We start from the raw sequence: 15,431 nt of genomic DNA, 5'->3' as shown, positions 1-15,431 counted from the left end.
GTTTGTTTAGTTGTTGTTCTTTTACTTTATTATGATGAAATATAGTCAAATTTATCCTTCTTTTAAGGGTTTCTGGGTTTGGAGTTGAACTTAGAAAAGTTCTCCTTATTATAAGATTATCTTTAATAATTATCCTATTGTTCATCTTAACAATTTTATGCTTTCATTTTTTACATTTAAATATTTTATTCATCTGGAATATGTTTTGGGGTAAGGTATGACAGTGGGGATCCAACTTCTTTTTTTAGGTTACTATACAGTTGTCCCAACTCCACTGCTTAGTGACTAAGGCTCTTTTAGATTTAACTAAGAGCTCAGAATTACTGAAACAAACAGCAAAATTAGGGACTTAGGACCCTAAAACATACATAGCATTAAAAGCACAGAACTGGGAGTCAAATAACTAGCACATACTCAGTTCAGATCAGTTCAGTCGCTCGGTTGTGTCCGACTCTTTGCGACCCCATGGACTAGCACACCAGGCCTCCCTGTCCATGACCAACTCCCGGAGCTTACTCAAACTCATATCCATAGAGTTGGTGATGCCATCCAACCAATAATAGCACATATTAGTATATTAGCTACTACTGTTACAAATTCTGGGAAATAGAGAGTAGCAAGATAGAGGCTTCTCTATGATTTTTATGATACTTAGGTTTTTGATGAATACCTAAAGAGTAACTCAAATTCAGTTAAAATATCTAAACATACACCATACAATTGAGGTGTTAATAACAATTAGCATTTATATAGTATTTTACAGTTTGCATAAAGTAACTTCACTTAGTTACTTTATCCTCATAATCACTGCGAGAATATAGGCAGATTTTAATCCTCATTTATTGCTGAAACAAATAATTCAACTTGTCCCTTTACTTAAAGTAAGTGGCAGAGCCAAACTCAAACCTAAATCCTAAGTTTCCAAATGCTGCTCACACTGCTTCATACCCTATACCAAGTGCTTCTAAACAAAAATAAAAGAGAATCCCTACTCTCAAGGAACTTAAAGCAATTTGTCAATTAAGTATTCAATTGATAACATACTAAAAAATATAAAACACGGTCCCTGGCCTCAAAAAACCTTCAAAAGTGTACCATAAGTTTAAAAAGCAAGACTTAGAGGACTGGAAAATAAACCTGAAGAGCAGGAACAATCTTATTTACTTTGCCCATGAGTTACATTATTTACAACTGGTACAACTAGAATACATTATTATCTCATAGCTGAGCTAATGCTGGTTGACTGTTACTGACTGAACCCTCTAAATATGGAATATGAAATATATCATACCTCTTCATTTGTCTCAGGGGATGAACTTTTGTTTGTGACCAAAAAATCAGCCAAATCATCAAACAGCTCTTAGACAATATAACAAAGAAAGTTTAGGAACCACTTCTGGGCTACATCTACTTACCTATTTCATAGCAAAATAAAGATTTTGAGCTACATTCCATTCCATTTCAAAGCTGCCAGAAGGTCATAAAACAATTTCAAGAACCAAAATCCAATTCAATAGCCACAAAATACAACAATTATTTGCTGTTGTTTATTCCAAATTAAACACACCCTCTGCCTCCATTAAAAAAAAAACAAACAACTGTTCATAATATTTCTCATCAGCAAGCCTTTCTTTATTGTTGTTTCCTTCAGGTATCTTGTCAACAACCTTTTCTACAAGGCTTTTATTTTTTTAATACTAACAATGACTTATCTGTCACACACAAATTTTAACTTTTGAAATATTTTAATAAACACTGTGATGTGTGCTAAATTGCTTCAGTCGTGTCCAACTGAGCGACCCCATGGACTGAAGCCCTCCAGGCTCCTCTGTCCATGGGACTCTCCAGGCAAGAATACCAGTGTGGGTTGCCATTCCCTTCTCTAGGAGATCTTCCCGAAAGGGATCAAACTAGTGTCTCTTACATATAACCTGCATTGGCAGGTGGGTTCTTTTACCACTAGCACCACTAGGGAAGCCCTTATAAATATTAAGGGAGAACAAAAGGTGAGTGAGGGAAATTCAAGTACAAAATTAAACCCAACTAACAAAGTTGAATTTTCTATCATGCCACAAAGAATTCTGTTGCAGCGTTAGCATACCCTATTCTCCAACCTATCCAGTGACAAGTTATATACACTGCAGCCCCAAAGACTAGCACTCTGTAAAGTCTCGCAGGGCTTGCAATAATTTTTAAATGTTAACAAAATCTTGAAAAGATCAGGTTTAAATTCAGTGGATGACTGCATGTTAAAAAATGTTAGAGCCTAAAATCAAACAAAAGCAACTAAAAGTTGACAATAAACAAGTAAATACAAAGAACTTACAAAGCCATGAACCTAGAAATTATTTGCAGTGATTAGTCTATGCAGCAGTGAGAAACCATTATGATTTTCTGCAGAGCAACAGGGCTTTCTTCAGTGGTTATTTATAGCAAAGGTTTGGTACAATGAAAAAAATGTCATGAATTATCTCAATGTGCCATAAATGTGGCTATATTCTAGTCAAACTATGTGGATATTACAGAAAGAGCTATGTAAGAGACATCAACTCAATGCCTGTACAACGTTGAATGTAACACTAAAAAAATAAAAGAGCCATTTTTAAGACAATTAAAGTCACCCCTTAATGTTGGCAGGAGAATAAGGTCCCATTCTTTTTGAAGGGAAGAGACTGTACTAGCCATTCAAGACAGATGGGCTTTGAACAACAATGTGAATTTAGTAAACACTACTGAAACGTACACTTAAAAATGGCAATTTTATGTTACGTGGACTTTGCCACAATTAAAAAAAAAAAAGGACGGGTTTCAAATTTCTCTTTTATTTTAAATAAATAATGGATTGATGAGTTATTGAGTGCTTATTACATGCCAATCACCACAGAGATGAATGTGAAATATGGATAAAATCCGATTTCTCTTTTCAAGAAGTTCAAAGTTTAAAGAGACCCAAATTTGAAAGTATTCTTAAAATGAAACAATAATTGTCCACCACCCAAAAATAGTTAAGTACCCATTTACCTAATCTTTTTTTAAATTTTATTTTTAATTGGAGGATAATTACTCTACAATATTGTGATGGTTTCTGCCATACATCAACATGAATCAGCCATAGGTATACATAGGTCCCTCCCCTCCTAAACTGCCCTCCCACCTCCCTCCCTATCCCACCTCTTCAGACCATCACAGAGCACCTTTCTCAAACTTGCTTGCTATCTGTCTCTCTCACTCTTTTTCTCTGCCAGTTTTAGTTGTACTTTTAAGTCTCCAATGTTTACAGTGCAAAACTCTGGGATTCAAACAGATTTGCTAGCCCCCTATGTGATGTCCCCAAATTATACTCCACTCTGTACCTGAATAAAAACAGTAACAATCAACAATGCTCCTGGGAATCTCTGAATAGGAAGAGTGGTTTCAAATAGTAGAGGAAAAGATCAAATCCAATCTTCAGACCTTATTCTGAACTATCACTTCCATTCAACCCAACCCAACATTTAACTGTGCAAACCACTGGGACTAAACCTATCAAGAAGTCATTTCTACTTTAGTCCTGATGACCCTTTCTCTTTTCTGGTCTCTTACAAAATCTATGGCCTATGCCATACAAATTGCTCTCAGTTGTTGAGTATTCTTTATATTGCGTACAATGAGTTCTTGCACCACTGGAAAACAAGTTCAGTGGTGATCAAATCTTTCTACCTCCCCCAAAGGATAGGTTAACGCTTAGTAATAAATATTAATTTGAAATATATTTTTGAGCATCTCTCATGTCACCACTGAATAGAATTTGTGGATGCATACTTTAAAAAGCAAAGGTTTTAAAGACTGAAAACATCCTGTTTCATGCCCCTTCCTATTGTGCCCCTTAATACAGACACTTGAACTGATTAGACTGCCCACTCATATTATGGAAATTCATTTCCCAAATTCAAAAAATTAGTCAACAGTAGTGCACCTCTCCCCAAAGATCCTTTTATATAACGAGACCCTTCATGATCAAATGTAGAACTGCGATGATTTCCATCATTTCTGAGGTACTGTTCACATCTGCAGAAAACAGCAGCCCTTGAATACAAGGGAGCTAATAAATGAATGGAGTTGGTTGACTGGTTTTCAACTAGCAAGAAGTCAGAAGCAGAAATGTTAGCACTGTTTGTTATCCAAATGATTAGTATAGTTAAAAGAAAAAAATACATGCAATGTAAACTTTAAACCATACATTTCCCATAGACTGACCTGAACTTGAGAAATGGCCTCTCAGAGAACCCTAGGAAATCTCTGTTTCCATTTTATGTTTCAAATAGGTTAATTATTCTCTCTACTATTGCATGGATTCTGATTAGAGGCAAAGAACCAGGGCAAGCACCAGCTTCAGGAAGAATTCAGGAGGGCAAAAATTAAACTCTGTTGTTGAAATTAATCCTCTTTAAAATACAGAAGCCACAATACATCACTAAGTGATACAAAGAAAGTATATTCTGATACTACGTATTTCATTTACATTACCCACCCATCACTTCCACCAAAAGAAATTAAAAACAGATTGAGCCATACACAATATGTTTGACCTGAAAGTATTCATGACACAGCAGCTTACTCTTGCAAATTATTAGCTTAATAGTGACTTCAAATACAGTTATAGGAAAAACAGACTACTCTAGGGGATAAAAGGCGGGGCGGGGTGGGGGTGGGGGGCGGGGAGGGGAAGCCCAAACACTTTTTAAACAAAGACAACAAATATATTCAGGCATAAGATCTGCATCAGAAACATTTTTTTCTTTCTTTTTTCTTGGTATATTTAAAAAACTTACCCTGAAGAGATTTTCCCAATCCCTGGCCCAGCTTCCACCCATGTTTCTGGAGTAAGCGATGTCCAATATTATCCTGACAGACAGAACAGAGAGACAAACCAAAAATATTCCAATAATATATTCTTCCCTTCCTAGTGATATTTAACAGGTGATGAACAAGAGATAATTCTACATATATGCATGCAAAAAAGGTGCTAATAGGGGAAATGTGCCCAATAAAGGGGGCATTAATGTAAAAAGAAATACTGGCTAGTATTTTATACAGGAAGAACAAAGAGGGTAAGGGTCCTTTCTGATGGTGTGTTGGGCAATTTTTATAAACAACACTTTTAAAAAGAGAAAAAAGGGAAGGGGAAAGGGGGAAGAATACACTTATGAAGTTTAAAACTAACATTAAAAAGCATAAAATCAAAGTACTTATACAATCATATCCACCACCTAGACAGCACCACTTTAAGAGCTTTTTTTTTTTAAAAGAATATCTACATTGTGTTTAGTTATTTTGCTTATGTGTCAGGCTTTCATGATACAAAGTAAGTTGTAAGTGTAAGACTGCCCCACCACTAGAAATGAAAACACAATCAGAGCAAAATCCAGGCTAGATTTGATTGGTTTTTTAATACATATATATAAAATATAAATATTTAACTAGCATGCAGCCAATATTAAACTGAAAAAACAGTGAGGTTAGTAAAACAAGAAATTAAATTGATTAAACAGAAAAATAAAATGAGCTCAAGCACAGACTGAGTGATGCATTTCAACATGTAATCTAACAAAAATGCTAAAATGTTAGAATGAAACAGGCCTAGCAATAAGTTAACAGTAAAGAACCATTAGTGCATGTAGGGGAAAAAAACCAATATACATAATGTCTCATCTTCCTAGGAGCACAGTGGAAAAGATCTTTCAATGTAAACCACATATAAAGACACTAGAAACAACAATTAAATGTCAGCTTTTGCGTAAGGTTTCAAGATCTTAGAAACCTCTGCAGACCTTTGTCCAATTCTTTGCTTTTTACAAATACAGAGAGAACACTAAAATAATCATTTAACTGTATCTGATAAAATGATGTTACTTATCAAAAGGAAAACATATAAAAATTGTAAACAAAAAGTGTTCTATATGCATTAAAAGGTAATTTATATTAATTGGGTATCACCACTTGAAAATAATCTCATGTTTCCTGAAATCAAATTATGAAGTCAACTAAACCATAAATCTCTGAATTAAAAACAAACATCTCATATTAAATTGCTTTTTATCTTCCAGCTACATATTCAGTGGTAAAATGCTCTGGAATTATAGAAAAAACTATGTTATTATTATATTCTCTGATAGTAAGTTACAAGAGGAAGATTAGGTCTCTTCAATGCTCTGTTTGAAAAAAAAAAAGGTCAACTTCCTTCTATGAGTTTTATGACAGGATGCCAACCAGAAAACTGGACTGAGTAGTTTATTATTTTATTGATTAGAGGAACAAAGATGAGGATACTTGAAAAAATGCGGCAAATGATAATGAAAACTTTCTATAACAAAACATGCAATTATTTTAAATATACATATACACAATCATTACTGTGCACAAAAGGTCACTAGAGATTATTTTTTGCTAGGAATTGAGAGAATGAGAAAATGCTATGGTTATATGTAATCCCAGTACTGAAATGCCTAACTATTTATAAATAACTTTATAGTAAAAAAAAAAAAAAAAACTTTGTAAGTCTTAACACAACTAATGTTAGCAGAAAATGAAGATAAAGAGAGAGGCCTTTATAGTACTACTGTGGAAATAAACTTACCTGTACATAAAATTCTTGTTTTATATCATAACTCCTACAACTAAATTAACTACGGAAAGGACAAAGATAGCAGAATGACTCTAAGATAATGTAGCTGAATAAAGTATTGTTTAATCTCTTAATAGGCTAATTTTATAACTAGGCACAGATTTAGGGTATTAAACCATGCTGACAAAAATTGTTGTCCCTTTTTTTAAATTAAGAAAACTCTATCTTTTGGCTAAGTGGAGATGAGACATTATGCTGACCGTGTTATATTATGAATGCACTAAAATAAACAGACAGATGAAGCAGTATGCTATTTCCAAAAGCAGTGCAAGTGGAGTGAAAGCATTTCCATACGAACCTGGCTTTAAAAACTGGGCTGTCAAAAGAACAGTTAAATGTAACACAAAGTAAGAAACTGTCCAATCACTAATGGTCGTTTTTTTTTTTTTTTGTCTTGTTTTCAATTCACTGCTTGCAATTAATGTATTTATTAAAGAAGAGTGAAAGCATAAGTAAATCCACGAGTCAAGACCAGCTGAGAGATTCAAGAGCAGCGTGTTGTGACTGACAACAGTGAAGGGAAAAGCAAATGTTAAAGGGAGAGGGAGAAAAAAGAAAAATTTAGGGTTATACACATTAGCATCACTTTTACAAAACCACTCAAGATGGCTGTCACCTTCTCAAAAAAAGCTATTGATACAAAATGGCAGTGGTACTGCTCTTCTAAATCTTTAAACAAAAACTGTTCTTTAATTAAATCTACTTCCCTGGTGGCTCAGACAGTAAAGTGTCTGCCTACAATGCAGGAGACCCTGGTTCAATCCCTGGATTGGGAAGATCTCCTGGAGAAGGAAATGGCAGCTCACTCCAGTAATCTTGCCTGGAAAATCCCACGGACAGAGGAACCTGGAAGGCTATAGTCCATGGGGTCGCAAAGAGTCGGACTCACTTTCTTTCACTTTCCCCAAGTATGAACAGGGAATGAAATGTCAGGGGTTATGTATTAATATTATTAATATGCCACTCTATGTCCTTGCAATTATAACAAAAAGCAACAAAAATAACAGGCGTATCTCCCAGAAAGTCTTCCCCTCACCAACCTCCTAGATTAAGCGAATGACTATTACAGAAAATCTGAGCCTTTCCTATCATTTCAGACTATCTGTTTTTGGAGAAAAAAATGGCACTTCTGTGACTCTGCAGAAAGGACTAGTATTCACTATGGTCCCTTTTCCTACCAAAAGAAAAAAGAAAAAAGTTTTATAAAGACTAGTCAAAAACCCAATAGGCTAAGGATGATGGGTAACACAAGAAAGGCACATCAAAATACCTCATAACAACAACAACAAAAAAAACAAAATACCTCATAACAAAGTATTCATAGAACAAAGCAGACTTGTCTAATCTGAAGTAATCAAACTGTTCACTGAACTTTCACTGTGAAGAGCAAGGAATTTAGTGGCCAATTTGTGATAATCATTCCTCTCTCTGGTTAGGGTGTCAATCATTCCTATGAATGTCATTTATAACAGTAAACTCCAGTATCTGTAGCCTCAACTGGTAATCTAGACATAACAAGGGCAATGAGCACTACTTAACTCCTGAAATAACAATTTATTATTTTGGTTAGTACAAAAGTGGCTAAAATAACTTCATTTTTTATTTTTAGGCAAAATATATAATTTGAAGTTTAGTTATAATCTTATAGAACTGAAAATAAATATAATTTTTTAACACAGCCTGTTTGTGACTGACAAAGGGGCATGTATAGTCATAGGCTGTTTATAATTTAAGTATACATGGAAGAAATGCAAGGGAATACTAATTTTAAACAATTAATAAAGCAACTAATTTTGCCCAAGGGAGGTAGGCAAAAAGGTGGTTTTCTAGAACATTCATAAAGAGTTCCCACAACCTATTTGTTGTTGTTGTCTGGCCGTGCCACATGGCCTGTGGGGTGTCAGTACCCTGATGAGGGATTGAACCTGGGTTCTTGGCAGTTAAAGTGCAGAGTCCTAACCACTGGACCGCCAGGGAATTCCTCCCATGACCTATTTATTACTCTCTGTCCTTAAGACTCCAAAAATGGTGCAGTGTGGCATTTTATTTGGTTAGGAATGAAGTTCTCCTTAATTCTGGTTAAACTATGAAGCTGAGCTGAAAATTCAAAACTTTTTTCACCTAGATTACCTAAATTGGCCCTTATAGTTTTTCTATTTCTAAACTTAAATGTAAATTAAAGTGCTATATTTTAATCTGTACTAAATGCGCAAGAACAGAGGATATAATTTTTAAATGGGAACATCAATAATAGCAAGAAATGTGTATTAGAAACAACTACCAATATGCTAAAAACACAATACCAGCCAAAACAAAAACAAAAAACCATCTCATTATTGTTTCAGCCATTCCTCAACAATTTTTTTAATTAAATACCAAGTAGAAAACTTTCCCAGGAACTTCTCTCTGCTCCCTGAATCTGTATACCATCAAAGAAACAATGACCATTTGGGAAACAGCCCCCAATGGGAGTCTGCCAAAATATAGACTAAAATGCACTTCATTGTGTGGGGCTGATTCTAAGTTTTTTAATAGTAGGAAACAAAATACCAAGTCTCAAGAAAACTATACTACAATTATGGCAGTGACTAGATGAATACTAATTCCACACTGAATTTTCTTTTAGTTGACAGCCACATTCAATTTACACCATTTAGCTTATTTTCAACAGTGACAAAAATGGCAAATCTCTTGAGTGGATTGTAAGTTTTGCTGATTGTGTATTAAAGACTCTAAGCAAAAACCAAGTGCTACTAGGTGAACCCATGCAAACAACAAGTTGTAAAAATTCCCCAAACAAAAAAATCTATAGCTCACTACAGATGACACAATGAAGACTAGAGAGAAAAGCCATATAGTAATGCTACACCATTCAGCTCCAAGAAGCACATTATTTATAGTGCAGTCCACATATGGTCACTGCTAAATATCAAATCAGCAGTCTTATAATAGAGTTACAGTTTGGAACTAGTGGAGTCCACAGATCTAAACAGATATGCAACATGACAAAACCCACTTATACATATACTTCTAAATCCTTAGATATGCAAAGTAAACATCAGCAACTGGAATTTGAAAGCTTAATTTTTTAAACCTGCTCAGTCAACCTGACAACTATAAAGACAGAATTTTAATCAGTCAGGTAGAACAAAGACCAAGTACTGGCTGACGGGCAGTTTAATTTCCAACTGCAACAATGACAACATATTTTAAGTCTATGGTGCAGGGATTTTGCCTTTTGTATAGCTTACAATCACTCTCCCATCTGATTTCTCATCTTCTTTCTATGGTAAAGATCACAAAGAACCATATACCCTAAGTCAGATCAACCAATTCTTGGATCTATGGTGGAATCCTAGACTGGGTTATGGTTTTAAGATTTTTGTTTTTTAAATGCTTTATTTTTCAGTATAAAGTGGAGATCATAATTATAGCTGGGACCTAAACATCTCATAAAGCAGCTACATTAAAACATAAATTTTAAAAAGCTTTTTATAATTAGAACAAAATGTTTATACTTTCCACCTTTTCTTTAATTCAAATAAACAAGTTATCTGGCAATTCTTTAACAATTTTCTTGGAACAGTGTTTTATTGTTGACCAGAAACTTCACTGAAAGATATCTGGTTGGTTGAAACAAACAAGGGAAAAGAAAAATTTATACCAAAGATAACGAACTATTTCATTAATGCTGGATTCTGATGTATTTTCAACATTTCTGGATTGAAACTGAAATACCTGTATCATCTCAGGAACAAATCTAAGCTTCAGGAGTTTATCAAAATCATAATGTATTATCGCATCTTTGTATCTCATTTCCCATCTTGCTGGTTTGCAACTCATTTACCATATTACAAAACAAAAAGACCTTAATCCTATACTCACAATAACCCTTCACATGGGCATATTCTTGGCACAAACCTGTGCAGAGACTTCCTCGGTTACCAGCTGCTGCAGATTACCTTTGTTTAAAAAAAAAATGACTAGACCTTTAGCTCCTGCAATGATCTGTAGACTCCCAAAGCTGCATATTTCCAGCCACTTTTGAGTTGCATGCTGTAGCAAAACAGTCAGCACCTCTCAACAGATATTGCTGCAGAGAAAGATTTTAATTCAGCAGAGACTCTTTCTGTGTGTTAGAAGCAACTGCTATTTCCCCCTAAGAACAAGATAGCTCAATAGCTCAACAAGATAGCCAGCCAGCCAGACATGTAACTAATACACACTTACTTGGTGGGCATTCCTAAGGTGATAGGGCTCTTGGAGGTTACTACACTATCTATTTTTATGCCAATCATTTTAGGACTTTCTTTTAAAACTTTAAATTTCCCCCAAATGATTGGGGAACAGAAATAAAATCCCTCTCTTTTTGCTCCACTTCTATCTAACACCGCGTTGGCTGTGAAGCACCTTACTATTACTACCTAAACTACCACATCACAAACAATGCATGTTTTAATGTGTTTCAGAAGTAAATTTTCATTAGAAGTACAATTTACTACTATACATCCCTGAACTTATACTTATTCATAAAAAATTAAATATCCAGTCCAAGGACATTTGCTATTTTTAGTGGAGAAGATAATACTATTTAATAAATAAGGCATATATCAATTCCACTCCTACTCACTGAGATTACTCAGTCAGACTGCCTTCTGATAGTGTTCTCTCTATGACATATGCTGGGAAAATTCCTGGACATTGTGAGAGGAAAAACAGCACTAGTCCCACATGCCAAAGGAATGAACTTTCCAAAAACCTTTAAATGCAGTCCTAAAAGAAGGCTTTTAAAGTGTTAAGTATCATTTGATTTCCTGCTTTTATTAAAACTTTCTTGAGTACAGTAATAATGAATACTAGGCTGCAAATTTAGTCCAGCTAAATTTCCTGCTACTGTTGAGTCAGAGTACCCACTGAATTATAGCTTGTATAATATTAATCAACTGTGTACCTTGTAGAATATGGCACCCAGGCCTTTCTTCTGAAAGTTATCTATTCTTAAACTTTGACCCAAAGAAACATTTAAATGATATGGAAAAGTTATTTTTCAAGTATAAAATACTGACCTAGCTAGCCCATAGATTTCACTGTAAAACTCCACCTTGTGGTAATTCCCAAGACGATAGTAAAATAAGACAAAAACTTCAAAGATTTTTTAACTCATCAAAGTGGGCCTGGCATTTCATCCTTAAGTCAAAACACAAGACTGGGCTTTCAGCACAACATCAGATGTGAATTCTCCCTCTGCAGCATTATCACATGCGTCATCAATTACTGCCATGCCTAAGTCTAGCATCATGCCAGCACATTAAGACAGAAGGTACTATATGCAGTGTTCACTGGACCAGAAGAACAGAAATAAGAAGGGGAGGTAGGGGAGAAAGAAACCCTAGAGAAGAAATTAAAAAAAGGCAGACCGTGCAATACAAACCAGATCATGGCTGCTTAGCTAATATGGGCCAACTGCTGTGGAAGAAAAATGTCGAACACCCCAAGTTGTGTAAATTTCTGTAAACATCTAAACACACACACAAACACACACAACACCAACCTAGTTAGGAACATAAATATATGTTGATCCTTTACTATGCTACAGCTATGAAAATAAAAGCTAAAGTTAAAATATCTGTATTCTCTAAATTGTCTTCTTTTCCTGAGGAAGGAGAAGCTAGTATTTCTTAAAGGGAGAAGGGGGAACGTATTGACTGTTATAGAGACTCTCTCTTCGATGACTTTCCATTCTAGTTAACCAATAATTCTCTGAAACCCTTGTTAAATACATACACTTAAGAACAAATATTAAATACTGACGATACTGACAAATTTAGACATTTTAACAATGGACTGTGTAATCTGAAAATAAAGGGCTTTTCAAAATAAAAATAATGTTCAAAAATTAAGAGTCAGGAAAATAAATCTCCTTGTTCTGTTGCGTTGTATCAGTATTTAAAATTAAGTCATGTGAATAGATACAATCAACTTTTGACCAAAACCAGACATCTCTTAAACCATAGAAACCGAAGTTACCATGTCTCACAAGAGTCTGGTAAATAAAAATATTAGCCCCTAACTGTTCCTAATGGAATATTTCACACATGATTGTGTTGCCAGGAAAGGTGAAGTTTTTTAAAGGATCAAAATACATTTACTCCTTTATTCAATTTACAAAAACTTCAACTAAACTTAAACTTGTTATCTTTAACAGAATATCAGTATGGGCCAAAAACGTTATTTTTCCATTAAAATTCTAAAGTGTTTCTAGATTTTTTTCACTGATTTCCTAACATATTAAATATTAGATTACAACTCAAACTCTACTTGATTACTGTAGGGCATGCAAGAAAACAGCTCTATACTGTACTATAAGTTAATTAATAAGTTTAACTTCATTCACATCAAGTGTCACACGAACACTACCTAACTAACTATCTATGACCCCAAATTAAGCATTGATCTTACCGATTCTATAGGCTTGTCAAGGGATGCTTGTTCAATTTCCAAATGTCCTTCTTCATATTGATCAAAGTGATTACCCTGAAAAAAACAAGACTATAGTTATTTTTCTTGAAAGCAAATGCCAAAATTATTAGTGAAACTAATCAAACTAGGGGGTTATTTTTAATTTTTCATTCTTTTTTAATAAACAACCAAAACTGTCACAAATTCAGGCTTTCTTAAATCTGTAAACACAATTTATTAAAAGTCTAGATCTGATAATATGAACTTGTCTTCCTATGATAAACATTGAAATTGCTAACTAAAACATTAACCATCATTTGGGATAGCAACTCCTTCTTAGACTGACTATATTAGGAAGACTGCAGAATCTTAAAAACAAAGGGCTGTATTGTGTTTTACTTTTCCAAAACAATCTTGTGCTACAGAAAACAAATCCTGACAGCAGAATGCAAATAAAATCTGTATTACAACACTGTTCAATGTTGCTAACATTGTCTTTCACTAAAACTGCTAAAATATTCAACTTTAAATCATCAATTTCCAACTCCAAAGCTTCAAGGAGTTCAGAAACACAATCTCTTGACACAATATCCTAAATACAGCTATTCCTCAAATGATCTGCCAAAAGACACAAGCATGCCTGTATAATGCCATATTTGACCATAATCAAGGAAGCTGTCACACAACTAGAACAAGTAAAAACAGCTCAATTGAGGATGGGAACAGACAACTACGAAGTTCTCTCTGTTTTTTTCTGCTCCATGAGAAAAGGAAGAGTTCATAATTTATCGTTTTAAATCAGAATATCAATTTTTCAGTTTCCTTCTTGTTACAAAGTAACAAGTATCAAATCTGGGTCTCCGGCACTGCAGGCAGATTCTTTTACCATCCCAAATACAGCTACTCCTCAAATGATCTTACAAAGTAGAGGGCATGAGGTTTTGTTGAGTCCTGAATTTATTTAAGCCAAAAAGACTAAAGATTTCCGTCTAGCCTAAGTTTAATTCAGGTATGGAGTGGTAGGACAACCTGGATGTTAACCTAACCTAAAATTACTTTGCTCTTTCAAAGTAAAATTTTAGTTGAACGAATACAGCTTAATCATAGCAAGCTCTGACATGTAATTTGCCACACCGTATGGTAAACATTAGGTTACGTGTTTTCCTCACCAGACTGTGAAGTCCTTAAGGACAAGAATGGAGTGTTGTAGTGGTGAAAAAGTTCAGGAACTAGACAGTGGTAATAATGGTTGTATAACACTGGTAATGTATTTAACGCCACTGGACTATGCACTTTAAAATAATTAAAATGAAAAATGTTATTTGTTTTTACCAGGTTAAAGATAATAAAACTGTATGGTAGAGTCTATCCAAAAGAAGAAAGGAGTAATAGGATAGGAGTGGGGTTTCCAAAGATAAAAGCTAATCTTAAAAATGGAACAGGATTTAAGAGCAGGGGGGCTCAGACAGTAAAAAGATCCGCCTGCAATGCAGAAGACCTGGTTTCGACTCCTGGGTTGGAAAGATCCCCTGGAGAAGGGAATGGCAACCCACTCCACTATTCTTGACTGGAGAATCCCATGGACAGAGGAACCTGGCAGGCTACATACAATCCATGGAGTCACAAAGAGTCAGACATGACTAAGCAACTAACACTACCACCCTCCCTTCCCAGAATGATGAAAAAACCACCATCAACAAATAATATAAAAAAAATAGCCATTCATCCTGAAAGTCTGTCTTAATCTCCAATATTTCGTCCAATGACCTCTTTAAAGTAACACCTGCCTCTCGGCATTTAACTTCTAGTCTAGCATTTAAAAGTTTAATACTTGGGGTTTCCCTGGTGGTTCAGTGGTAAAGAATCCACCTGCCAATGCAGAAAACATGGGTCTGATCCCTGATCTGGGAAGATCTCACATGCTGCAGAGCAAGTAAGCCTAGGAACCACAACTACTGAGCCCACGCGCCACAACTACTAAAGCCCACACACAGCAACTAGAGAAAACATGGCGCAGCAACAAAGACCCAGCACAGCCAAAAATAAATAAATAAATATATTTATTTTCTAAGTTCAACAGTTACTTAAAAGTTGTTAACTGCAAAGTACATCTAAATTCCTAAATAATAAATATCCAGATAAATCAGATTAACCCAAATCTCACAGTACAGGACACCAAAGTGAAAGTGACAGTCGCTCAGTTGGGTCCATGGAATTAAAACCCCATGGAATTCTCCAGGCCAGAATACTGGAGTGGGTAGCCTTTCTCTTCTCCAGGAGATCTTCCCAACCCAGGGATCGAACCCAG

General features: G+C 34.9%; 1 protein-coding gene across 11 annotated transcripts in view; it reads right to left on the bottom strand.

Annotated features, from left to right (window-relative positions):
- The window catches only part of GPATCH8 (G-patch domain containing 8), a 91,424-nt gene that overhangs the window by 57,200 nt on the left and 18,793 nt on the right, over positions 1-15,431 (bottom strand). For 2 of the 11 annotated variants that reach the window (XM_081577171.1, XM_081577168.1), the window contains exons 2-5: positions 13,124-13,198; positions 12,096-12,130; positions 6,963-6,980; positions 4,812-4,884 (exon numbers count right to left, since the gene is read on the bottom strand). Coding sequence is in view for 2 of the 11 variants with exons in the window: in XM_081577163.1 (XP_081433289.1) it covers positions 4,812-4,884; positions 13,124-13,198 (148 nt within the window). In the remaining 9 variants the exon portion in view is untranslated. Of the gene's footprint in view, positions 1-4,811; positions 4,885-6,962; positions 6,981-12,081; positions 12,131-13,123; positions 13,199-15,431 lie in introns of all 11 variants that reach the window. The other 9 variants (XM_081577166.1, XM_081577167.1, XM_081577170.1 and 6 more) reach the window with 5 other exon arrangements.

Source organism: Giraffa tippelskirchi, chromosome 3 (assembly GCF_054371585.1).
Source record: "Giraffa tippelskirchi isolate mGirTip1 chromosome 3, T2T-mGirTip1v1.2.pri, whole genome shotgun sequence".
Classification (NCBI taxonomy): Eukaryota; Metazoa; Chordata; class Mammalia; order Artiodactyla; family Giraffidae; genus Giraffa; species Giraffa tippelskirchi.
This window is presented reverse-complemented; position numbering and strand designations above follow the sequence as displayed.